Source organism: Festucalex cinctus, chromosome 7, assembly GCF_051991245.1.
Source record: "Festucalex cinctus isolate MCC-2025b chromosome 7, RoL_Fcin_1.0, whole genome shotgun sequence".
Classification (NCBI taxonomy): domain Eukaryota; kingdom Metazoa; phylum Chordata; class Actinopteri; order Syngnathiformes; family Syngnathidae; genus Festucalex; species Festucalex cinctus.
In genome coordinates this window covers 14,273,340-14,298,965 of record NC_135417.1, presented here as the reverse complement: position 1 = coordinate 14,298,965, position 25,626 = coordinate 14,273,340, and the positions used below count along the sequence as shown (strand labels likewise).

The following is a 25,626-nucleotide window of genomic DNA, read 5'->3' as shown; positions in this document are numbered from 1 at the left end:
ATTAATTATTGAAAAAATATTAACTTTTTATTGCTATAATGGGCTAAATATGTGAAGTATCCCTTTAAACAAGAATTAAACCATAACAAGTAAAAATGTATTGAAAAGAAAAAGAATGAAAACTTTCATCAATCAAAATCTTTTGAAAAATCATTTGATGATTTTATTTTCTGTAAATTTTATTCGGAATCTTAATGTCATTAAAAATATTGAATGCAACCAAATCAAAAATCTTCATTAAAACAAAAATACATTGAAATAAATTACATAATACTAATAAATAAATAATAATAAGATCCAAAACAAGAAATAAAAACATTTTTTTTAAAATTATATTTTAAAAGTTGCAGCTGAGGAAAAAAAATGATATTTTTGGGCATATTTATATAAACAAAAACCTTAAAAAATATATCAAAAAGCTGAAAAATAGTCCGTTTTTTTAAAAGTATTTTTTCAAGTCCTAATCTCTGAATTGTAATTCTTATAAAGCAAAAGAAAAAAAAATTACAATTATTTTCATCACCAACACACACACACACACCCACACACACGCATCATCACATCATGTCACCTGATCACATGAATTATTTCTCCACAATAATGTCAATTGTATGTTGTGAAGGTCGTGTCAAGGTAGTTTTGACGTCTGAGGTGCGCGTGACCTCGCCGCCGGCATCGTCTGACGTTGAACAAATTAAGTTTGCCATCTGTTAAGAGGCGGGAAGACGGGAAGATGGATGCCGTCCTGCTGCAAGAGATGAACGTTGAACCCCGCTTCTTTCATTCATTCTGATGACAAAATATTCCCATTTGTATCACCTCTCTTTTCACCCTCAGTGCTCGGTTTTATTGTGAAAGGGCCAGTTATAATAAGAATAAGAATTTTACTGTGAAAATTAAGTGCGGATGTGAGTTTTATTTTGAATTGGGCCTGGTAATGAGCCAGTTGTATGCTGATGGGATTTGCTCTAAATAGAGGTATTGTGAGTTTTCCTGTGAAAGGGCTCACTAAAGAGAAAATTCAAAGATACGCTCATAAATTTTACTGTGAAAGGCATGTTAATGATACAATTTAAAGTTACACTACTAAGTAAAGTATGGTCATGAGTTTTCTTGTGAAAGGGCCTGTCAATAAGGCAGTTAAAAGTACGCTCATGAAATTTATTAAAATACATTCATATGTTTTGTTACACTCACAACTTACTAATCTAAGTTCAAGCGTTTCAGTCTCATTATAGTACATTAATGTGTTTTTGTAGGAAAGGAACATGGTATGGTGGAAGTAAGACACAAACGCTACTTGATCTTGACAGTAATAAAAGTTTAATTGTCGTCATCAGGTTATGTGACCCATCCGCCATCTTGTATCAAACAGTCACACGTCAGGAAGGATGAGATCGGCTTCAAAATGGTTGCCAGGAAGACACAAGATCCAAACACATCAAATGGAAACAAATACGGCGGTTTCCATGGTAACATAATCTTTTTATTTATTTATTTTTTAGAATAAGAAAATTGTGCTTGGAAGTCTACGCTTGTCATGCTAGCAAAACACTTTGCTAGCAGACATGTTGAAGCATAGCATAAAATGCGAGCGGATGTTTTTACCCAACATGCTAGCAGATGTACGTCATAACATGTTAGCATCCCAAACTCTGCATCATAAAATGCTAGCAGAATTGCTAGCTCATACAGTACGTTACATCATAGCATCTCAGAGGTCATTTTTATGACAATGCTAGTGGGTATGTTTTCACAGCACACCAGCATGTTATGTCGCTAGGGGATATTTCATAAAATGCTTGTAGGATATGTTTAGACCTAGCATGCTAGCAGACATTCCATCATAAGATATGAAGTATGGAGACTACGATACTCACCTGTTACCTACTTTTTTTGTACTTGTATGTACCCATATTTTACAGTATTTGTGTGACAGTTTCACACTGGGGTTAATTAAAACATCCAATACTGTGTTTAATTAACTAACTGGATAATTTAACCGCTGATAAGACAAGAACAGTCAAGAGAAAAAAAAAAAAGAAAAAAAAAGTCTTTGTTCAAAGTTATCTATTCTTGGGTTAATTGAAATGTTATGTAACAAAACTAATAGTGGTATCATCAGTACTTTGTATCGGTGAGTTGAGTACTCAAGAGTGAATAATCATACTGGTATCGGCCTGAAAAAATGCGGTCTCCAACATCCTTATGTAAAATGCTAGTGCATATGTTTTGACCTAGCATGCTAGCAGATGTTAGGCCTGCATCATATCACGCTGGCAGACATTTCATAAAATGCTAGTAGGATATGTTTTGACCTAGCATGCTAGCGCACGTTATTACATGCAAAGACCACCACACAATCTCATACACGACATTTTGATGTTGCGAACTACAGTAAATTAGCAAAAAACGTCCAAACACAAACTGTGTGCTTGTCATCACGTGCACTAAACTTCCAGAAAACACGTCAACGTGCTCGCTCACAGTGCAACACTTTCATCTGCCTGGCATGCACGACAGATGCTAAAGATGCTACAGCTAGCTTCTAGCATTTATTTGAGTGAGAAAAAGACACTAAAATTAGTTTGTGTATTGGCGGTCCTTAGCAATCCTTAGCTGTTGTTAGCAGTCAATAGTTGTCACTCGTTGGCGTTTTCAGTTGTGAAGAGTCATTAGTGGTCACTATCTGCTATTAGTGGACACTGGTAGCCATTAGTCATCACAAGTGGTCGTTACCAGTAACTGTCAGTCATTAGCTGTTTTTAACGTTGATGTCAAACAAAGCTGAGTGTGTGCATTAGCGGTTGTTAGCAGTTCTTGGCGGCCATTAGCGGTCATTAGCGAGAAGATGCTAAGATGAGGGTGTGCACAGCGGTTATTATTGGTCCCTAGCACTCATTAGAGGTAGTTAGCGGTAGTGGGTGTTAGTGGTTTTGGGCAGTAGTTATCAGTACTTTATGGTCATAAGCAGTTGTTAGTGATCACTGCCAGTTACTATAAACGTCATTCGTGGTCTCTGGCAGTCATTAACGGTCAGTAGTGGTCTTTAGAGGTTACTAGCAGTTGTTAGCAGTCACAAGCAATAGTTAGCTGTCACTAGCTGTTGTTTGTGGTCACTAGCAGTAGTTAGCTCTCATTTCCAGCCGTTAAGGGTTACTAGCAGTCATTAGCGATTTGCTTACTATCGTTCGTTGTTATGCAGAAATTGATATTGGACTGTTGCCTGGTTGAGTGTGATGGTATGGCTGCAGGGTGCTTGCTTTTCTGCACATTAATGGGCAGCCCCGTTTTTGTTTTTATGACTGGAGAATGTCGCCAATGTTGTACTGTCTGCGACGGTACGGCTGCATAGAGCCGAACCTCGTCAAAGCCGAATCCGTCACAGAAATGGAGAGGAATGATAGTCGGCACAAAAAAGTAAAGTGAAGCAAGAGAGACGACGAGATGAGACAAGGAAATTCTAACAAATGTTTCTGTATCCGTGTTACTCACCAACAGACGAGGTATTGGCTGTAGCAAAACGTGAGTGACGTCATACATGGTGTGACTGCGATCCTATCTGTGATCCTGGCACCCTCATACTGGTCAAAGGGGACTTCAATCTTTTGGTCCTCTCTCATCTACTAATCAGCTAAGCTTCAAACAACCTGCGTAACAAGAGGGAATTATAACTCTGCCCCTCCTGTATGCGAGGTGCCAGTGTGAATGGAGTTATGGTGTATTTTCAACCTAGGAGAAGAAGTGGTTTGGATAATGGATGGAAGGATGGTTGAAGACTTGTTTCGTATATGTTTTATGGCACATTATTTTGTCTTTTCTTACTGTGCTGCCTGCCTCCAGGTTGGCATTGCAAAAGAGAAACGGTTCTCAATTGATCTGAACCTAAATAAAGGTCAGTGTAGGTCATTAAAGGTCCTTAGCAGCTGTTAACTGTTTCAAGCAGTTAGCTATACTTTGTCAGCAGGCATTATTTGTCACCAGAAGTCATTAGTGGGCTATGGCAGTTACAAGCTTTTTTTCACGGTAGTTAACTGTGACGAGAGGTCGGTAGTGGTTGTTACTGTTCACTAGCGGTAGTTAGGTGTCACAACAATCATTAGCGGACACCAATGGTCCTCAACTGTCACTAGCAGTTGTTAGCTGTTGTAAATAATCATCAATTCATCGTTGGTGTTCACTAGCTGTAGTTAACTAGTACTAGAGGTTGTTAGAGGTTACTAGCAGTAGCTACTGGTTTGGTCTCTCTAGTGGTTACTAATGGTCAATAGTGGTCATCAGCAGTTGTTTGTGGTCATTGGCAGTCATGTGTGGTAGTTAGTGTTTATGTGAGTAGGTGACACTAAGTTGACCATGTGCAGTAGTGATTTAGTGTTTAAAGAATGTGCTAACACTTTTCCATCACAAGGAGGGGGTGCTACAATTTGAGACTAAGTGCTAGATAGGCTAACACACAAGCTAACCAATTACATGCTCCCGAAGTGTATACTACGCAAGAAGTCCCCCGATCGTAAACAATCACAAACCAAACAACAGAACAAAAAACAAGTTGTGCTTTTGAGATACGCGGCAGCCATGTTGCCGGCAGTGGGCCGAACCGCTCAGGGTCCAAAGGTTCTGGAGGTGTGGTACTGGCTGGCCACTTTTGGTTTGATGCCTCTGCTATTGTAGTAGTCGACCACCTGGTTGGGAACCTCGGCTAGCACACTCTTAGCCAGCGCTGCTGGCGATGCCTGTGGGCGGAAACAACACAAGAAAACAAACTCTAGATATTATTGTTTACTATCATAGACGTACCACACAAAAAAAAAGATCAGTAAGTTAATGAATGATGGCGACAAGATGTAGACGGTCAGCAAACTAAAGCAAAGCAAAAATGTCTTTGAGTCGAGGTTTTTATCATTATCCTCATTGTTTTCTCTCCCTTTCTCTTCATCATTCTCATCATCGTCATCCTTATTTTCATCATCATTCTCATCCACCTCAACATCATTATTATATCATTACACTCTCCGTTATTTTTCTCATCATGATCATTGTCATCATTTTCCCCATCATTCAAAGCACCATTTGGATGGATTCTCATCATTATTCTTATTCTCATCTACTCATAATTCTCACATCTTCCTTGTCATCAAGCTACTAAATATTTCTTCTTCATCTTCATCATCCTCAGCAACATTTCCATCATCATTTTCATTTTTTGATGAAGATTATCATTCTTCTCATCATCCTCATCATGTGACACTCACATTCGTGAAGTTTCTAAAGACCAAAAATTGTCTCATACACTCATCTCAACTTCATGCTCATTATCATCATAATCATCATCACCATTATCATTGTCAATCTCCTTATTGTCATTACAATTCTCGTCATCCTCATTATCATCTATACCTCATTTTCCTCCTCATTTACATGTGACACATGCTTGAAGATCTGAATAGCACAAACTGTACGATGTCTTGACTATGGGTCTTCATCATCATCATCACCATTCTCAGTCTTATTGCCATCATCATTCTCATGTCAATTCAAGTTTATTTATTAGCGCGTCTATGAAAATGTCAAAAGAAAGAAACCCCCACCCATTCACACAGCTAGACCGCACTTTTCACTAGATTTGCGCTGGGCACGAAAAAATGGTCATAATTCACATTCTCATTCTCATCATCCTCATAACGTAGTCATGTGATACTCACATGCTTAAAGTTCCTGAATGGCACGAATTGTACGATGTCTCTGAGTACGGGTTCTCCCCTGGGCGACCGGAGGATGCCGTCGTCTCCGTCCAGCATCTGCATGTCTCCAAAGTCTGCGTTTCCCACGCCCACGATGATGACGGACATGGGAAGGTGAGACGCCTGCACAATGGCCTCACGCGTGTCCGCCATGTCCGTGATCACGCCGTCCGTCAGGATCAAAAGGATGAAGTATTGCTAGAGTCAACGAGTGTGATTAAGTGTGATTAATGAGTTTAAATGTGTTTAAGGCGTGTGGGGGCGGGGTAAAAATATACATTAGCAACCATGATATCTACCATTGCCTCTTTGGTGTGAACCTCCTGTGAGGCAGAGTTGGCCACTTTATGTATGATAGGAGCGATGTTGGTGGGTCCGTAGAGTTGAAGTTTGGGAAGACAGGCCTGGTAGGCCTCCACCACGCCCTGGATGCCTGAAGGAACATGATAAACCCATGAGAATCACATGACAAACACATGAAGAAGTGCACAAGAACCACAAGAAAATGAGAAGTGCTGAAGTGAATGTTCATCACTCCTCATGGCCTCATCTCACTTGTTCACACACCAAATTTAGTGAATGAATAATGATGCAAAAGGCACTGTACGTCGTCCGTCTGCGGTCAAGCTACGTGAGATTGAGGCGGTCCATGTCCTCGCATGCCGCGGGGCGTCTCTGATGTGAGAGAACGGTCGGTCACAGAGGGAACGCTCGCTGTCTTAATTAGCGCATCAGCAGATGACCTTTAGCTGCAGGACGGGGTTCGCTGTTAGCTTGGTGACAGCTCTGACAACCTCATATTATCACCGCGGCATAAAATTCATCAACAACAAAACGAGCCTAAAAATCAACCTCGTCATCATTCTCATTATGATTCTCATCCTTATCGTCATTCTCATTATGATTCTCAACATCATGCGCCATCATTATCATCAGCAGATCAATATACTCATTATCATGTTAGTATTCTCATCATTATTGTCCTTATCATCATCATCATTATTCTCATCCTCCTCACTGTTATCCACGACATTCGCCTCATTATTGCCATCAACATCATTCTTCTCATTATCATTTTCACTATATTTGTCATCATATCGTCACACTCATCACATGATCACGAATCTCATCATTGTTATTGTCATCATTATTATCATGCTCCTGGTCATCATCATGTTGGCATCCTCATCACATCATCATTCGCATCCTTGTCATTCTCAGATGTATTAATTCCCATCTTTATCATGCTCATCGTCATTATCATTTTCTCTTTATGATTCCAGTTATCACCGCCATAGTTATTCTCATCATCATTATCATTCTCAGTGATTCCCATTATCATCATTGTGTCAGCATTATTGTCATTCTTATCATTATTCTCTTCACCATATCAGCCTGTATCATCCTCATCATTCTCATCATCATATCATGATCCTCATCACATCATCTCATCATTCTCACTCTCATTCTTATTGTCATTCTTAGTCATTCCTACCATTATTATCATTATGTAATCCTCATCACATCAGGATTCCTATCTTCCTCCTCATTATTCCAATGATCATCCTCCTCATCATTATCATATCATCGTCCGCGTCATCATCATTCTCATCCTCCATAACACATTATTCTATGTCCGTTTGTTCTATGCATTCAGAGTTCTTTCGTTCTTTCTTTCTTTCTTTTTCTAAATGAAGTGAGTGAACTTCAAAGTACTTACCTGCACACTCGGGGTTCTCCTCGTTAAAATTCACTGCAAAGTCATGGGAGACCTGCAGGGGAGGAAGAGGAGGTAGAGGAGAAGTAAGGTGATTGGATGGACATAAAGCGTCTTTGATGTGTGCTTCAACTAAAAAAAACTTCAAACATCAATGTCAACATTACTTTTTCATATTTTTTTCCCTTTCTTCTTACAGAGACAATATTTGTCCAAGTTTTGTTGTACGGTCTGTTTGTTATGTGTTGCTGCTCCATCTGTGTTAAAGCAGCAGCTGTTTGAAGGTTTTGAATTACCGTAAAATCTATGCTAATTTCCATTAGCTTGTCAATGGTGTATGGCATTATGTTATCATTATGGTAACAGACTTTAAATGTACCTTGTAGTCGGGCGGGATGCGAGCGCCAAAGCCGAAAGCTGGGAACATTTTATCACTGAAGCAACAACAACAACAGGACATGGGTTGGGATTGGTCACCATCGGAACTTATTGAAGATAAATAATTCAGTAAATAATCAGCCTTTGATTGGTCGAGGCCTACCTGTCATAGTCCTGGCAGATCTCGCCCACAGCGACCAGCGCCTTCAAGTACTCGTTGGGTCGATACGGGTGGATGTAATGCAAAGAGCAGCTGTTGCGAGGATCACCATTGGATGCCGTGAAGTCAATTGCCACCTGACGGAGGCAACAGCCAATCAGAACCCGAGATGTGTGACCTGTGATGTGTTTGTGGACGGAACCTGACTTTGATGATAAAGATCCTGACGGGACTCTAAGTTGTGTTTTAATTGCTTCCTGTTTTGTTTTGAAATGCCTTCTGCCCTCAACCAATCAGCTAACTGAATCTACCACCAGCACTTCCTGTTTGCTTCATTGCTATGGCGACACAGCGCACCCTCCAACCTTGATGCTATGGTGTGTCAGCATCCGCGTGACCGGTGGGACCGGTGCAACTACAGAGAGGGTCTGTCGTGGTCGCTAAGTGGGACACTGGGGCGGCGGGTTGGTGTTGCCCTGGTTACCGTTGCCGTGGCAACATCATCAGGACCACTCGGAGAACCCGAGCGCCGTTTTTTTTTTTTTTCTTGATGGAATAAGAAGCAGGACGCTGACCTGGATGCGACTTGTGGTCTGTGTGCGTGTGTGCGTGCGCGCGCGCGCGTGTGTGTACGCTCACGGTAAATTGGATCTGGCAGCCCCCCATGATGTAATCCAGGAAGGAATGCATCTTGATGATCTGTGAACACAAAAAAGAATATAATGTTTAGAGAATTTAAGAATTTAAAAACTTTCATCGTGCGATTCATTCATCAGTGGGCGGTCTCGTTTGATGAGGATGGTCACGCTTCATGCACACGCCTGTTCTGGTCGGGGAGAATCCTGGGATTTCTCTTACTTGTGCTATATTTAAGTGACTTCTGACCTCCTTGCATGTCACTTTTATGTAAATTTTATGACAAAACGACCATGAAAAAGATGGAAATAAGGAAGAGCAGTGGATCTATGGGGGGAATCTCGGGGGCCCCTGACTGCTCTGACATGTTCGGATGGACTGGGCTGGGAGCAAGGGATGAGAGTAACAATGAAATGAGGAGAAGCGGAATTGAGGAAAAGAGGGAAAGAATGGAAGACAGAAATAAGGAAAGGACCATGTTGGTTTCATATATTGAAGGATGGACGTAAGCACATGTAAGAAATGAAAGAAAAGATATACTGAAATGATGAACGGACAAAAACAGAAGCTAAATAACGAATGATGGGATGAGAGAAAACAAGGAAAAATTAGGTCTGGCGGAATGACCGTAAAGACAACCACATTGGTCTGGCGAAGGAGATTGAGGATAAGAGAGCCGCAAAAGAAGGAGAAGAAAAATAGAAAGAAGATGAGAGAGAAGCAGAGATGAAGGTGAAAGAAGGGAAAGAAAGAAGGAAAGAATGAGAAACTAGTGGTCTGGTGACAAAGAATGGAGAAAAGGGTAGAGGAAAGAGGGAAAGATGACAACAACTATACAATGTAAAATCTAAGTAAAACCTAGACTACAGTATATGAATTTTTTTATTGAACTATAGTCCACTACTGTATATAAAAAATCCATAATGAAGTTGTTGTGTTGTTGGCCTCATTAAGGTCGGCGGCTGCTCTCATTCTGTCTGTTGGCTCCGCCCACACGGTGCTGGCTCATCCATCTCACTTATTCACCTGCTCATTTAGACCACCGAGCATTCAAGCTCACATTCACACCAATCGACAATCGCCAGCCAATGTCGGGGCGCATAGAGACAAACGACAGACCGCTTGCCAATCGATGACAGCATTCAAAAGGTCATGCGTTCAAATGTTGGCTTGGACAGGAAGAGAGGATTAATAGGAAGACTAAGAGAAGGGGGAAGAGGAGGAAGAACAAGTATTGTTGACCTTGCACTGGTTTAGGATGACGATGCCCGAGTTCTTGTAACCCTTCTTCTTCACTTTGTATTTGGAGTTTATGCAAGGCCACTGCACCTACGCACACACATACACACACGATCACATGACCATTTTGCAAACCTCAAATAAAAGCTCCTGCTTCCAGCTGAATGCTCATTATTTCAGTGTGTGTGTGTGTGTCTGTGCGTGTGAGTCCAGCACTGTGTGTTTTGTTTCGCGAGGTTATGCAGTGTGTTCTCTTCATTGTGTCACTAACACGTCTGTCACCGAGCCACTAAACACGCCATGAGGAGGACGCGGCAGACAGTCAGGAGGAGGCCAACAAATGAACAATAGGAGGAGGAGGAAGACGGCCAACTAATTAATTGAGGAAGAGGACACCGAAATAAAGGAGGACTACGGGAGGAGTGGATGGGGAAGACAAAGAAGAGGGGGAAAGAGGAGAAGGAGAAGGAGGAGGCAAAGAAAAATGGGGTGGTGGATGAGTAAGAGTAAGAGACCAAAGAGGAGGAGAAGGTGGAGGGGAAAGACGGGGAAGATGGGAAAGATGAGGAGGAAGAGTAAAAGGATGGTGATGAGGAGGAGACTAGAAGGAGGAGAGGAGATGGAAGTAGACTGGGAGGAGGAGGAGGAAGAAGAAAAGTAGAAAGGGAAGGTGGAGCAGGAGGAACAAGAAGAGCATACAGAGAACGGGGGAAAGGAAGAGGAGGATACTAAAAGGAGGAGAAGAGACTGAAGTAGTCTGGGAGGAGGAGGAGGAAGAAAAGTAGAAAGAAGGAGATGAGAAGAAAAGGAGAAAGAATAGATTGAGAGGCGAGAGAAAGACAAGGAGAGTGAGGAAGTTGAGGTTCAGGACAAGGAAGAAGAAGAGTAGAAGGAGCAGGAGCAAAGAAGAGGAGTCGAAGTAGTAGAAGGATGAGAAAAAAACGAGCAGGGGGTGGAAGAAGAATGAGAGGAGTAAAAGGAGAAGTCGGACAGGATGAGGGAGACGAGTAGAAGAGGATATGATGAGAAAGAAGATAGAGGAGTAGATTGATGAGAGAGAAAAAAAAGGGTAGAAAGAGAAGATGAGAAGGAAGAGGGAGAAGAGTGGTGGAAGATGAAGAGGAGCAGAAGCAGGAAGAACAGAAGAATAGGAGGAAGAGGAAGATGGACAGGAGTAGAATATGAGGAAGAAGAGGCAGAAGAGGACGAAAGAAGAGTATAGGAGGAGGAATATAAAAAGGAGGAAAAAATAAGAGGAAGAGTAGAAAGAGGATAAAAAGAAGGAAGAATATGGAGGAAGAATAAGAAAAGTATGGTTATGAAGACGAAGAAGAGGAACATTTTGAATTTCTGTACTGCCATGTAACACGGATGTGAAGCACTTCTCAAAGTCATTCTACAACAACGTCTTTACAAATTCAAACATTTTGAATGTATGCAAAGAAAAACACATTCCTGCAAACCAATGGATTAAAATGAAGTTTGTATGAGCACTGTTTGTGACAACTGCTTCACATCTGTGTTACATGGAGTCACTAGAGAACTACTATTACAGGTATGTGTATTTAAATGTACTTGGATGCAATTGTATTGACAAGCTGTATTGTTTACGCTGTTGTTTTTGTATGCAACATGAAGGCTTCTCCTTCTTAGCGGCTAATTGTTAGCATGCTAGCAGGCTGTATGTGACATCAAGGACTCTTGGTGAAGCTAAGATCAAACGAGCTAGCTTATTTTGATTAGTCAAAGCTACGAGCTAACATGTGAGCTTGACTTGATCGTTTTGGGTGTCACGTTTTAGTCATTTTGTCAACACATCTGTTAGCTTTAATTATTTACTTCCTGTATGGCGGACAACTTTGTGTGTGTGTATGTGTACTGCCTTTATAGGCTGGCTGTTACTAGCTAATTGGCACTTCCTGCCTCTTGCTGAAAGCTTCAATTAGCGGCTCAGGTTTCGTTTTTTCAGCATCATCTGAGCTACTTTAGTCTGCTAGCGGCCACATGACTTCAACACTAATATTACAACAAGGTTACCTTGGCATTAAAAGACAAACCACACTGCAAGAGTCTCATTTACTCATTGTGGCATAGTCTCATAGCGTTATGGTTATTTCTTAGATTAATGGTTTCATAACCTCATAGTCTTTTAGCCTCATGTTGTTATTGTTTCATTGTCTCATATTCTCATAGGCTCATGGTTCCACAACTTCAAAGTACCATTGTCTCATTGTTTCATAGATTATTGGTCTCAAATTAGAATCTCATGGTTTTTTAATCTAATGGTCTCATATTCTCATCTCCTCACATAGTCTAGTGGTGTCATAGCTTCGTAGTCTCTCATTGTTCCATAAGTTATCCCAGTCTGATGGCATGATGGTATAACAGTTTCATAGCTTAATTGCCTCATAGTTTCATATGGTCTCATAGCTTGGCGTTTCAGAGCCTAATGGTGTCATAGTATCATTCTTTCATAGCGTTATAGCTTTATGTGTCCAAGTCTCATAGCTTCATGGTCTCATCATGTTGCGGTGTCATGTTCTCATTGCTTCATAGTTAGAATGGTCTCATAGCCACACAGCTTTGTAATCTCATGACCCCATAGCCTCTCATGGCCTCATATAGTTGTGTCGTTGTCAGTGTGTGGCTGTCAGTGTGTAGTTGTGTGACTCGCTGATCCGTTAAATTGCTTCTGCAGCTCAAGTTGAAGACGGATCACAAGTTTTCACGCTTTGGACTCGCTGGGATTTTTTGGTCTCCTCCAGGAGCTTTTTTGTTTTGTCTTCCTTTTTTTTTGTCTTTCACGGCGCAGCAGAAAGTTCGGAACAAACGACCCTCAGCACTCGGAGGAATTCCTCTGTCATCTCCAGAGACCAAAAACATCTGCTCTTCTTTTGGAGTCAACGTATGGATGTCACTTTGCTCGCTCATCACGTCTGCTGCTTAAACACATGCACGCCACCTGTGAAATAACTGGCCTCATTTCATACTAAAATACAGCAATACAAACTGTACTTAAAGTTGAAATGCAAATTTTAAATCTTAAAAGTTAAAAACAAATGAATTACTTTGGCAGTGATTCCTTTGCATACCATTAAAGGGAGCTTGCGTCACTCTGAGGATCGTCTTTAAATATTGTCTTATAGCTATTAGCTGAGGTTGTGCTATTTACGGATGTGAGTGATTTGGGGTACCTGTCGTCCTTCAATGGCACCCCGCATCTCTTGGAAGGTGGCCTCGAATTCTCCGATGTAGTCGTGTTTCCCGTTCGAGTCCCAGTCCCACACTGTGCACTGAGTGGTTAAATATGCACACGCGCACACAAATACACGCCTTCATTAGCATCTTGTTAACTATTAGCTTCAGCAGCACTTTTTTTGTTTTAACTGTGTTTCATTGATGAGAAAAAAATAAAAAATAAGTGATGTCACCATATTCACACAAGCCAATTAGATGATGAGTGTGTATGTGTGTGAGACCACTTCAGGAAGGAAGGGAGGAAAGAAGTTGAGCAGGATAAAAAGAAGAGAAGGAAAAAAATAAGGAAGCAAATGAAAGACGAAAGCAGGGAAATTTGCCAACAAATCAAATGTATAATTTTATAAAGAAGGAAGAAATGAAAGAAAACAAATGAGGAACGAGACAAAGAGAAGAAGGAATTGGAAGAGAAGGAAGGAAATGAAGAAAGGAAGTTTAGGAAAGAAGGAACAAGGAGAGTGAGTAAGGAAGAAAAGAAGGAAAGGGAATCAAAAACTGATAGAAGCAAATGATGGATTGAAGGAAGGAAGAATGGAAAAGAATATATAAAGGAAAGAAGGAGGCACAGGAAGGAAGGAAAGAAGAAAGAATGAAGAGGAAGGAAAGAAGGAAGCAAAGAATGGGTATGATGGAAGTGAAGAAGGAAGAACAGAATAGAAATAAAGAAGTGAAATAGGGATGAAAACCCTTGTGGAAGAAAGAATGGAAAATGGAAGGAATGAAGAAAGTGACCTAAGGATGATGAGAAAGAAGGAATGATGGAACAAAGTAAGCAAGGTAGGGAAAATCCAAGAAACAAAGGAAGGACGCAAAGGAGAGAAAGAAGAAAGGAAAAACATGAGGAGCAAAAGAGGGAAAGAAGTAAAAGAAGGAAGTGACGAGAAGTGCATGTTCCTGTTTGTGTAGGTGAGCGCCGTCACGTGTTAACGAGCTGTCAGTGTGACGATCACATCAAGCGAGTCAATTAGCCAGCAGCCCCGGCGTGCACACTCTCTTTCTCTTTCTTTTTTCCCTTTCTAATCCGCTCCACTGTCTTCAAACGTCAAATTTGCCCACTCCCACTTTTCACACACTCGATCGTCACTCCATCAGCAAAGTGCTAAAAATAAATGTTAGCGTATCCATGGCAACCACACAAACTCCACTAGGGATTCATTTATTTTGTTTGCAAAACATGAAAGATTTAAAACTATTCTTTTGCACTCATAATAAGAACTACACTACCCACAATTCCTCAGTAAAGAATCACAATAAAACACGCGTGTTTCAAATCAACACGTATGACACATGATGATATCACCACATAGAGAGAAAGTTTTCACGAGGAACTTACGGGAGTTTGTGCATGTGTGTGTGCTTAAGAGTAGATGAGTAGGGATAGACCGATAATCGGCCGGGCCGATAATTGGCGCTGATATTCAACATTTTATGAATATCAGCATCAGCCTGTTTTTTTTTTTTTTGTGTGTGTTTTTTTTTGTTTTTTTTGATGGCAGATAAATTATTTTTGCGCTTTTCTCCTCTGTGTGCTCTGAGTCGGTGGTTGTTGACTCCCTGCAGCACTAGCCCGCCCACACTACCATCTGATTGGTTGGTCGTGAAGTGCTAACACCCAATAAGCAGCGAAAGCTCGGCTCTTCTCGAGATGACGCTCACACATGCAGAAGAGAAAATGTAGCTAGAGGGGTAAGTTAAACTTACTACTGTACCTTGTGTATTAAATAAGATATATAAATGAAGCTCTGTCCACAGCTACAACGTGTTAGCTCACGAATTAGTGGCTATTTGGGATTTAGTGTGCGGGCTAACGGTTAACCCGCAAGCTAACCGCTAGCTCGTAAATTAATAGCTATTTAAGAGTAGTAACGGTTAGCCCACTAGCTAACCGTTAGCTCACGAATTGGCGGCTATTAGCGTGCGGGTAAACGGTTAGCCGCGAGCTAACTTTCTGTCAGAATTTTAAAACAATGTTGTCTATTTTCTAATCTCTAAAAAGCCTTTAACGTGTTGCAAATCACAAAAGCTGTTTAATAACCATGCTTAAAGGCATTTAAGCAGTCAAGTGCTGGAGTTTTTAAAATTCAGACACCAACTTTTTATTTATTTTTTCTGCAAATGAATATCGGCTTCAAATATCGGCTATCGGCCTCCTTGACTACCGATAATTGGTATTGGCCCTGAAAAAAGCATATCAATCTATCTCTACTTATGAGTATGTGTTTAAAGCAGGTGTTCTTGCGTGTGTCTACCTGCAGCTTGCGCTCGTGGTCGCCATTACAGAGTGAGTTGAGGGAAACTTTGAATGTTTTCCATACGGGATTCAAGTTGTTCATCACCGTCTGATAACAACAACAACACGTGTGAGGCCATGGCAGGAACATACATGTGCGAAGTGTGCGTGTTGTTAACGTGACTTCCTGCCTCTGTTCTGTAGACCAGCTGCAACGTGGCGTCCTCATTTAGACGATAGATTTCCAGGAAGGGATCCGACTTACTGAAGAAGTCCTGAACGACACAAACAAACGTCAAACTTTACGAAAAATGTGTGATTACAAAAATATGTATTTCAGTAGTGTGCATGAGAGCATTTTAGTGGTGCATGAGAGTAAAAAAAACAACAACAAAAAACAAAACAAAAAACATTGGTGTTGTATGTTTTAGTAGTGTCAGAGCAATTCAGTTGTATGTATGAAAGCGTTTCAAGAATATTCATGTGTATGTGAGCATTCTATTTATTTGTTTGAATGCCCCTCTAATGTTTGTTTGTAGTGTGTACATGTTCACGTATCCTTCAGTGTGCGTGCACATATTTGTGTACGCGTTTGTATGTTTGTGTGTCCAGGTTTGTACGTGCGCATAATAACCTTGTCGTCCAGCTTCCTGGCGCTGAAAGAAAGCTCGATGTAGTCGTCGTTCCCAGTCAGCTCCTCTGCTGTGATCTGAATACGCACATACGCACGCGTGCACACATATACACACACTCGTGATGAGGGCCTCATTATGGAGCAGCGATGCCAAGTACAAAACAGCAGAGAACAAGCTGCTACCCGTAATCAAATTCATCATCATCATTTCCTTCTTCATCATCATCATCATCATGATGAGCTTCTATAACCTACATCATCATCATCATCGAAATTCATTGTTATATTCTTCATCATCACTGTCATTTTCATCATCTAATTAAACATCATCATACTCGGTCAAACATTATCATCATCATCATCATCATCACTTTCATTGTTTTCTCTGTCATCATCATCATCATCATGTCTTATCACTTCTTCATCATCCGTATCCTCATTTGTTTGGCAAAATCATAATCATCACCTTCATCATCCTTTTCTTTATCATCTTCAACATCATCATCCTTTAATCACCAGCAGCTTCATCTTTATCATTATAATCATCACCTTCTTCATCATCTTAGCTGCACTTTCTTCTTCATCATCATCTTCATCAACTTCATCATCATCGTCTTCATCATCTACGTCATCATCATCACCATCATAGACGTCTTCATTGCCATCCCCATTATTATCATTATTATCATCATCACCTTCTTCATCATCTTAGCTGCACTTTCTTCATCATCATCGTCGTCTTCATCATCTTCGTCATCATCATCATCACATCATAAACGTCTTCATTATCATCCACATTATTATCATCATCATCATCACCTTCTTCATCATCTTAGCTGCACTTTCTTCTTCATCATCATCTTCATCAACTTGATCATCATCGTCTTTATCAGCTTCGTCATCATCATCACCATCATAAATGTCTTTATTATCATCCCTATTATCATTATCATCATCACCACCTTCTTCATCATCTTAGCTGAATTTTCTTCTTCATCATCACCTTCATCAACTTCATCATCATGGTCTTCATCATCTTCGTCATCATCATCATCATCACATCATAAACGTCTTCATTGTCATCCCCATTATTATTATCATCATCACCTTCATCATCTTAGTGAATTTTCTTCATCATCATCATCTTCATCAACTTCATCATCATCATCACCATCATAAACGTCTTCATTATCATCCCCATCATTATTATCAGAATCATCATCACCTTCATCATCTTATCTGCATTTTCTTCTTCATCAACTTCATCATCATCATTGTCTTCATCATCTTCGTCATCAGCACCATCATAAACGTCTTCATTATCATCCCCATTATTATTACCATCATCATCATGATCGCTATCATCATCATTGTCATAACATTGGTGGTTGAATATGAAAATAAAAATCATCACAATGCTCATCACAATGCTTTAAAAAAAAAAAAAAAAGTTCACCGTGATGATGGTTTTTCCCACATTGCCTCCTGGCCTCAGCAGAGCTTTGGAAAGTTTCCTGTGAGAAATTATCTGCACACACATTACACACATTACCATGAACATAATCATTACCATCTGTTTGAAATGATCTAGATGCAAGCAGCCGGCCCGTTACCTGTCCGAGCGTGCACTCCACGGCGCCCAAGAAGTCGGCGTCCTTCAGGCCATTGAAGTTGCTGTTGTTAATGTCATACAGCTCGAAGCGCAAACGCTGCACCTCCTCAAAGTAAAAGTCCAACGTGAAGACTTTGGAGTAGGACGGGTTGACGCAGCTGCGCATCACCTCCGTGCGGTCCACCTGTGGGGCCACGAAAGGCTCGTGCATTAATAAGCAACAAGTGGAAAAAGTAAACAAATAACTCAAGTCCAAATCGAGTCAAAGGAAAGTTATAACCAAGTCCGAAACCAAAACAAGAGCCAAGTTTAGAACCAAGTAAATAAAACCTAGTCAAAAATTAGCCAAAAAGCAATCTAAAAACCACGTTAAAAATAAAGGTCAAGTAATTATCAAAGAATAGCTTAAAAACCATGTCAGCAAACAACACGAAAAAACAATAACCCATTAAAAAAAAGTAAAAACCCAAGTAAAATGCAATTAAAAAAATTTAAGACAAAATAATCATAACTTGTCACTTAATTAAAAATTAAAGGGATACTTTACTTATTAAGCCATTTTTGGCAGTGAAACATTAATATTTTGCCTATAATAAATTTGATATTTTCATTATGTTTAATGTACAATTTGTACCTTTAAAAACACATTTTGCAACGTGCTGTCGACTGAAAATGACATCACAAGGGCTCAGGTAAGCTGTGATTGATTACCTGAGCCCTTGTGATGTCATTTTCAGTCGACAGCACGTTGCAAAATGTGTTTTTAAAGGTATTAATTGTACTTGATAAATAATGAAAATATCAAATTTATTATAGGCAAAATATTCATCTTTGACTGCCAAAAATGTCTAAATAAGAAAAGTATCCCTTTAAAAAAAAAAGTAGTAAGAAAGAAGTAAAAAAAAAAAAAAAAAAACAGGTTAAAAAAAACAGATCAAAATGAGGTAAACAAAAACACATACAAGTAAAAACCAAATCAAAATCCATCTATAAAAAAAAAAAACTGAAACCCGCATTAAGATCCCAGTTAACAAGTTACAAAACACGTCATAAACAATGACCGAAAAAAATACGTACCAATCAGCTGAAGAACCAAGTCAAGAATGAGTAAACAATAAAAAGAAGCAAAGAGACTCGCGAAAAATTCTAACGTCACCCCAACTAACACGTACATGCACGTGCGTGTGATGCGGTTGCCGTGGCGACGCACCTCCATCCACTGTCCGTGCGACTGCATGTTGAGCACGATGCAAGGGTCGGGTTTGGAGAGAGCGTCGCGGTCGCTGATCCCTTTGCACGTCAACCGCAGCTCCACTTTGGTCAGGCACGGAGACTCCAGCAGACCCAGCGAGTCGCACGCTGAGTCGTAGATGTCGCTCATCATGGTGGCACTGGAGCTGGACAGAAGTCTTCGTGGGAAAAGGCAGATGTCATGTAAACGACCCATATGTTGTGTGCGTGCGCCTGTTAGTGTGTGTGCGTATGTGTTGTGGGAGTTTGGGTCTGGGTCTGTGTAAGCATTATACAACAATTAGGGGTAATCAGACACCACACAGGAAGTCATCATCGTCCATTGACAACTTCCTGCCACACTGAAGCTCAGGTTACGCACAACATATCACACAACATATTATATATGATTGGGAACCAGTCCATTTTTTGGCTATATTATGCCCTGACATTGACTGGCACACTCTTCTTCAGTCTTTATCACACTTTAACCCTCACAATCATAATCACATTTCACAATTCCTTATCACACAATCATCATGTATCACTCTTCATAATTATCTATCACTCTCCATCAATCTTCTTCACCTTTAATCACTCCTCATCATTCTGTATCACATCTATACCTACACCATAATTTAACACGCCTCATCACCTGTCATGTTTCAGTTTTGGGGGGGTTGGGTTTTGGTTTAGTTTAGGGTGTTTATGTTGTCTTTTATGCGTTTTTGTCTCCCCTAGTCTCGTCATAGTTAACCTCGTCCACCTGTGTGTGTTGCCTTCCCCGTATGTGTTGCTAATTAGTGCCCTCTGCCTGCTGTTTCCCAGGTGTGTCTTGTTAGTGTCTCGTTAGTGTTGTATTTAGTGAGTGGTGTTTGTTCACGCGTTGTAGGAGCTGTCCTGTCCTGTCCTGTCCTGTCCTGTCCTGTCCTGTCCTGTCCTGTCCTGTCCTGTCCTGTCCTGTCCTGTCCTGTCCTGTCCAGGATGCTAAGCTGTGTTAGTGGTTTTGCTACGTCTGGTCAAGTTTAGCTACGTCTGGTCAAGTTTCTCTATACCTGGTCTAGTGTTCTCTCATCCACGCCAAGTGTTCTCCCTAAGTAGTCTCTCGTCCATGTCTACTCAAGTCTCCACGTCTACTCAAGTCTCCACATTTAGTCAAGTCTCTACGTTTACTCAAGTGTCTCCACGTCTACTCAAGCGTCTCCACGTCAACTCAAGCGTCTCCACGTCAACTCAAGTCGTCTCCACGTCAACTCAAGTCGTCTCCACGTCACGCCAAGTCTGTCCACGTCACGCCAAGTCTGTCCACGTTCTGCCAAGTCAGTCCTGCCAAGTCTGTCCACGTTCTGCCAAGTCAGTCCTGCCAAGTCTGTCCACGTTATGCCAAGTCTGTCCACATTCTGCCAAGTCAGTCCTGCCAAGTCTGTCCACGTCTTGCCCAGTCATCATGTCAAGTCTTTTCACATTCTGTCCAGTCCTTTATTCAGTTAAATTTATTCTCATTCCTGTCTTTCTCCCTGCATGGTTTCTCTGCCTTTGGGTCCATCCTCTACATCCTTGCTCCACACAACGTGACGTCACCATTCTCTTCGTTATTCCTTGCTTGATCATTGTCACTCCTATCACTGTGTTACTCTTCATCATGTCGTACCTTTATCACTCCTCACCATTCTTTATCACTCCTCGTCATTCTTTATCACAGTCAAAATGATTAAGCGCTCATCATCCCTAACAATTTACCAATCTTTATCACTCCTTATTCTCATTGTCAGTCTCATCATTATTCCACATCCTTCCTGACGACTCAAATCACTTTTCATCCCTCACCCCGTCACTCCACATCACTCTACATAAGTTAACACTCCGTATCACTCCTCATGTCCTATTTAATTTACGTCATTACCACGCATCACTCTTCGTCACTCGTCACTCCTGATAAATCGCCTTCACTTTTCATAACTCTTTATTCCTACACGCTAATTCGTATCACTCCTCATTATCACCCCTTACTCTTTATAGTCATATTACTTGTTGCTGTTCATTATCCTTCATCATCACTCTCCATCGCTCCTCACTCATAATCGTTCAGACGTTCTATCACGCCAGAATTCTCACTCATGAGTCCCTGCTCTTTCTCGTCACTCTTCATCACCCTTTCACTCCTCCTCACCCTTCTTGCCAATTCTCTCCTCACTTTCACCCCATCAAGCTTCATCAGTTAACACCATCTTTATCACTTTTACAGTTTTTTGATGTCACTTATTCCTCGCCCATTTTCATCAGACTTCGTCTCTCTTACTTTTCACTCCACAATAGTCATTACCACTCTAGCATTTTAATCACTTTGTCACTCCTCTTCGTTGCTCAGCACTCTCATTATGATTATGGGTCACACTCTTTATCATTCCTGTCTACTCTTCACCCCTGTCCAATCACATTACATATGTCTCAGCATCCTTCATCACTTTTTATCACTCCTTGTCACTCTTCATCACACCTCATCACTTTTCAAGACTCACTCTCCTCATCACTTTGTATCACTCTCTCATTTGCATTCAAGAAGTTTTCAATGTTCTTATTTTTTTTTAGTCCACACTTAATGTGAACGTTTCCTGCCAAGTAAAGTCAACCGAAGTCAAGAGTCAAAAAGTAAAAGATCATGGCACTAGTTTGCCATAGGAAGTGCTCAAAAGCAGCCAGACTTCGTTGCCCTCAAGGTGAGCCTGGAGGACGAAAGCTTCAAGGTGGTGAGGTTCACAAACGTGTGTGTGTGTGTGTGTGTACGTGAGTGTGAGCCGAGCAGGTGCATGCTGGGAGCGTCAATGGCGGCCCGCTGAGGGCTTTGCGGCGGCTGAGCAGTCAAGCGGCGGATGAACGCTCCCGCAGGCGGAGCGCTGACATCCTGCGGCGGATTAAAGAGCGCCGGTGACATCACACACGACATGGCTAATTATTGTTGTCGTTCAACACCTCCCAAAAGGATTGTGGGTAAATGTTTGAACTTGTCACGTCCAGACTCTTTGTCGTGCTTTGTAATCGAGAGGACAAACATGGAAGTGCATTTACTAATCACATCAAATGATTAGCTGCTCAATTTATTCGACAACGCAATTCCCAAAAATCGGGTACAGTAGTTGTACTTGTAGTTCAGCTAGAGCTCGTTAGCTTTGCGCATAGACTTCTCCTAGTAGTTCCCGAGCAGGGAGTATGAGGACTGTTCGACAGGGGCGATGTTTTTTTGTTTTTTTTACCCAGCTCAGTGCTTGAAGCCATTTTTACTCTGACGTCACCTCACCAATGAGCGTTAATGTGATTGGCTGGTAGAATCCAACTCTATACCGTAGGCCATATTGTCCAAGGTGTATACTGCATATACTGCGAAAGCATGGTGTTGTGAAAACAACAAACACTTGAAAATGACCATATATGGTCATGTGAAAGACAGCAACGACAGCAAACACATGAAAATGACCTTATATTCATGTGTTCATGTCATATACATGCTTATGTGAAAGATTAAAAGAAACATGAAAATGACCATGTATGGTCATGTAAAAGACAACAAACTCAAGAAAATAGATATACTGTGTCAGCTTACAGGAAAGAAAACAAATTTGTGCCAGTGACCATACTGTATATGTTTGGTCATATGAACGACAACATGTGAACTCAATGACATGGAAGACTGAAACAGACAACGACAACAGAAACTTGATACGACAAAACCATATCGTCTTTGCTGCCATGAGGATGATGAAGACAGTGATAGAAGTAGTGTTAGCTCAGCACTAGCCTGTTGTTTGCATTTGAATCAATAAAGCAGCACATGCTGTCACCTGAGCGACTTCCTCACCATGGCAGGACATGTGATCGACATCAAGATGTGGCTCCATACATATAGTACCATACAAATGGAATGTATGCACTGTATATAGTTAGCCAAATAACTCCATCCAAGCAGGCAAACCAAGTCTAAATGTTATGAAAGTCTCAGCAAAGTGCCACAATGTAAATGTTACAAAACTACTAGCATTAGCGTTTTGCACATTCCTCATAAGACACAGTTGTTCTCATAGCATGTTGAATTGTCTTACTGGTAGAAAAAAAGAAAAGCTTACTAGTACATTGATTGATCTTAAGATGGATATAAGGAATATTGGCTAAATACTCAAACAGTTTTATTGAAAGCTAACGTAATATCGATGTACGAATAAACTCTGTCCTCATTAGTAAGACAATTTAGGGCACTAGTAATGGTCCAACTGTCCTTTTTTCTCATTTCTCATTTCTCATTCTCATTTATGCACATACTAGCCATACTTGAACAACTATGGTATATTGCTAGAAACAGTGGGAATAAGTCACATACATATATATGCAAGTCGCAAGTAAGTCTCAAGTTATCACTGTCAAGTCTCAAATTATGATTGGGGGGTGGGGGGGGGGGGGGGGGGGGGGATAAGTAAGTCAAATTGAGTCGCCACTAAATTTAAAGCAAGTCAAATCAAGCAGTCGTTACTTGGTTCGAGCAAGTCGTAATTCAAGTCTTCAAATCTTGCTCAGTCACACTATATATTGGGATGATGATATTACAATACTGCATATTAATATTATTAATATGAAATACTTTTTCACTGATTGTACTACAAAAAAAGTGCATTATCTCTATGTTTATAGGAGTGCCACAGTTAATGTGATGATATACATGTAGATATGCTGAATGTGGTAGTAAACAAGTATAATCAACAGACTTTAAAAATACGTTGTTGTTGGTGCCAAACTGTTTCCCAATTGTATCAGTCTGTGTAAATTGTTAACTTTATGCACTCTGTAAGTTGTCGTTGATTTTTTTTTTTTTTTTTTTAAGTTGAATCAAGTTGACTTGTAATTTCATTTATGGGCCATGGCCACATCAAATATGGTGGACACACTCACAACCAGAAAATTACTCCAAGTGGTCTATAATGCTGCATTCGAGGATGGTCGGAAGTTGGATACATCCGAGATGGTTTTTCCCAGTTCCGACCTGAAAGCGTTCGAGGCGAAAGTAAACAACTAAAATGGCGGATAGTGGTAATTTTTTTTTTATATTTTTGGTTCTTAAAACTCATTTTTGACCTCCAGCAAACTTACCTTCTTGGAATTTTGCTTCATTTATTGTTTTTATCTTATTTCATAAGCATTCCATAAAGTTCAGTAGTTCACCGTATAATTTCATGCAGGGAGATAGCGGCATATTGTCACATACGTTGCGTTACGTGAAGTTATGTCGAATATTTATGAATGAAAAAACCCATCTAGTTTTATACTCAAGTAAATTGTTTTACCAATCACGGTCTGTGTTTCCAAAATGGTCGCCATTGTAGAGTGAGATCACTTGTAGTCCGTCGGTGACGTCGGGGACCTTCTTTTTTTCCGACTTCGCAAGTGGAATTTCCGAGTTCATGTGGGAGTTCCCGTACACACTTCCTGGTTTGAACCGTCATGTTACTAGTTGAGTAGCTGCTGAATTTTCTTACAAGTGCTGAAAAAATCTCGTACTAATAACCGGATTTTAAAATGCGAGTATGAAGTAGATACTCAAACGGCTTAAAACCTATCTTATCCATGCACTGATATGCACCGTGTCCTTACGAGTAAAAACATTCATCATGCTGATAAAATGAGTATGGTGCACTAGTACGTTTTTTTTTCACTCATGAATGACATTTCTGCACAAAAATGGGACAACTTTGGCATAGCCAACCTGTACTAGTAGAAGAACTACATGTTATTATAAGTGAGACAAAATTACTAGTGGGCTTTTTGTTATTACGAGCAAGGGCAAGGTGGCTACTAGTACAGCACGGTAGGGCACTAGTGAGGTTTAGTTACATACTTGTAAGCAAAAAGTGGCATTACTAATGGTTAAAAAAAAGTGTTTCTAGTCCCACAGTCGGTCCACTAGTGCATTGAATTATTTTACCAGTCAAGACAAAGAGCTTACTGGTGCACGGGCCTTTCACTTGATAATGAATATATCGAATAAATAATCAAATGGCTTTCCATATACATTCATTCATGCATCATCAATATTGAACATGCAAAAGCTCTGAGAGGAAATCAAAGAGTGCTTGTTTCTTTGTGAGGAAGAGGATGAGGAAGATGAAGATGGAAGTGGAGGAATGTCAGGCGGAGTTTTGGTGGATTTTTTTTTTTTTTTTTTTTTTTTTTTTTTTACCTTTAGCGGTCAGATGCGTGGGGAAAAATGGAGGAAGGCGTCACAAAGTTTCGGCTTTGGGGATCTCAACTGACATCAGCGCCGCACACCTTCATCCTCTGCCTCCTCCTCTTCAACTGCTTCTCCAGCCTCCCGCCGCCGCGCGCGCGCTTTAAACGCGGGGAAAGCCCACATGAGCACACACATACACACGCGCGCACGCGCGAAGAGAGGTCGGGGCTGTTGCGGTGCGTCGATGCCCCCTGGCAGGCTGTCACAGGAACTGCACGAACCGAACCCTGCTTCACAATCACGAAGTACAGTATGCCCCGCATACTTGCGGATTTGCATATTTGCGGATTTTTTCATCTTTTTTTTTTCACTATTTTAATATTTTGACTTTTATTTTATTTTATTTTTTATTTTGTATCTCCCCCCCACCATTTCCCTCCAATTTCTTTTGTGGAAAGTGCATATTGAATGTTTATCAGAATTTTTTTGAAGATTTTATTTTATTTTTTAATCCATACTCCAGTGGCTGTAATTAATTCTACCAGGCCATCATGGGACTTTTACATGCCTTGACAAAGTT

General features: G+C 40.6%; 1 protein-coding gene across 2 annotated transcripts; it reads right to left on the bottom strand.

Moving 5' to 3' along the window:
• Positions 1 to 1,340: 1,340 nt before the first annotated feature.
• On the bottom strand, positions 1,341 to 25,280 carry cpne4a (copine IVa). 2 transcript variants are annotated; one of them, XM_077526130.1, is made up of 16 exons: positions 25,056 to 25,279; positions 18,816 to 19,014; positions 17,607 to 17,789; positions 17,450 to 17,521; positions 15,994 to 16,068; positions 15,551 to 15,634; positions 15,379 to 15,468; positions 13,066 to 13,164; positions 9,875 to 9,961; positions 8,636 to 8,695; positions 8,000 to 8,133; positions 7,838 to 7,892; positions 7,462 to 7,513; positions 6,041 to 6,174; positions 5,703 to 5,939; positions 1,341 to 4,733 (listed from the first exon to the last, which is right to left on the bottom strand). In XM_077526130.1, the coding sequence occupies exons 2-16, from the start codon at positions 18,987 to 18,989 to the stop codon at positions 4,602 to 4,604; spliced, it is 1,668 nt and encodes a 555-aa protein (XP_077382256.1). In that variant the 5' UTR covers positions 18,990 to 19,014; positions 25,056 to 25,279; the 3' UTR covers positions 1,341 to 4,601. The 2 variants fall into 2 exon arrangements, with proteins under 2 accessions (XP_077382256.1, XP_077382257.1); XM_077526131.1 differs by lacking the exon at positions 9,875 to 9,961 and having other exon boundaries at positions 25,056 to 25,280.
• Between the last annotated feature and the right edge of the window lie 346 nt (positions 25,281 to 25,626).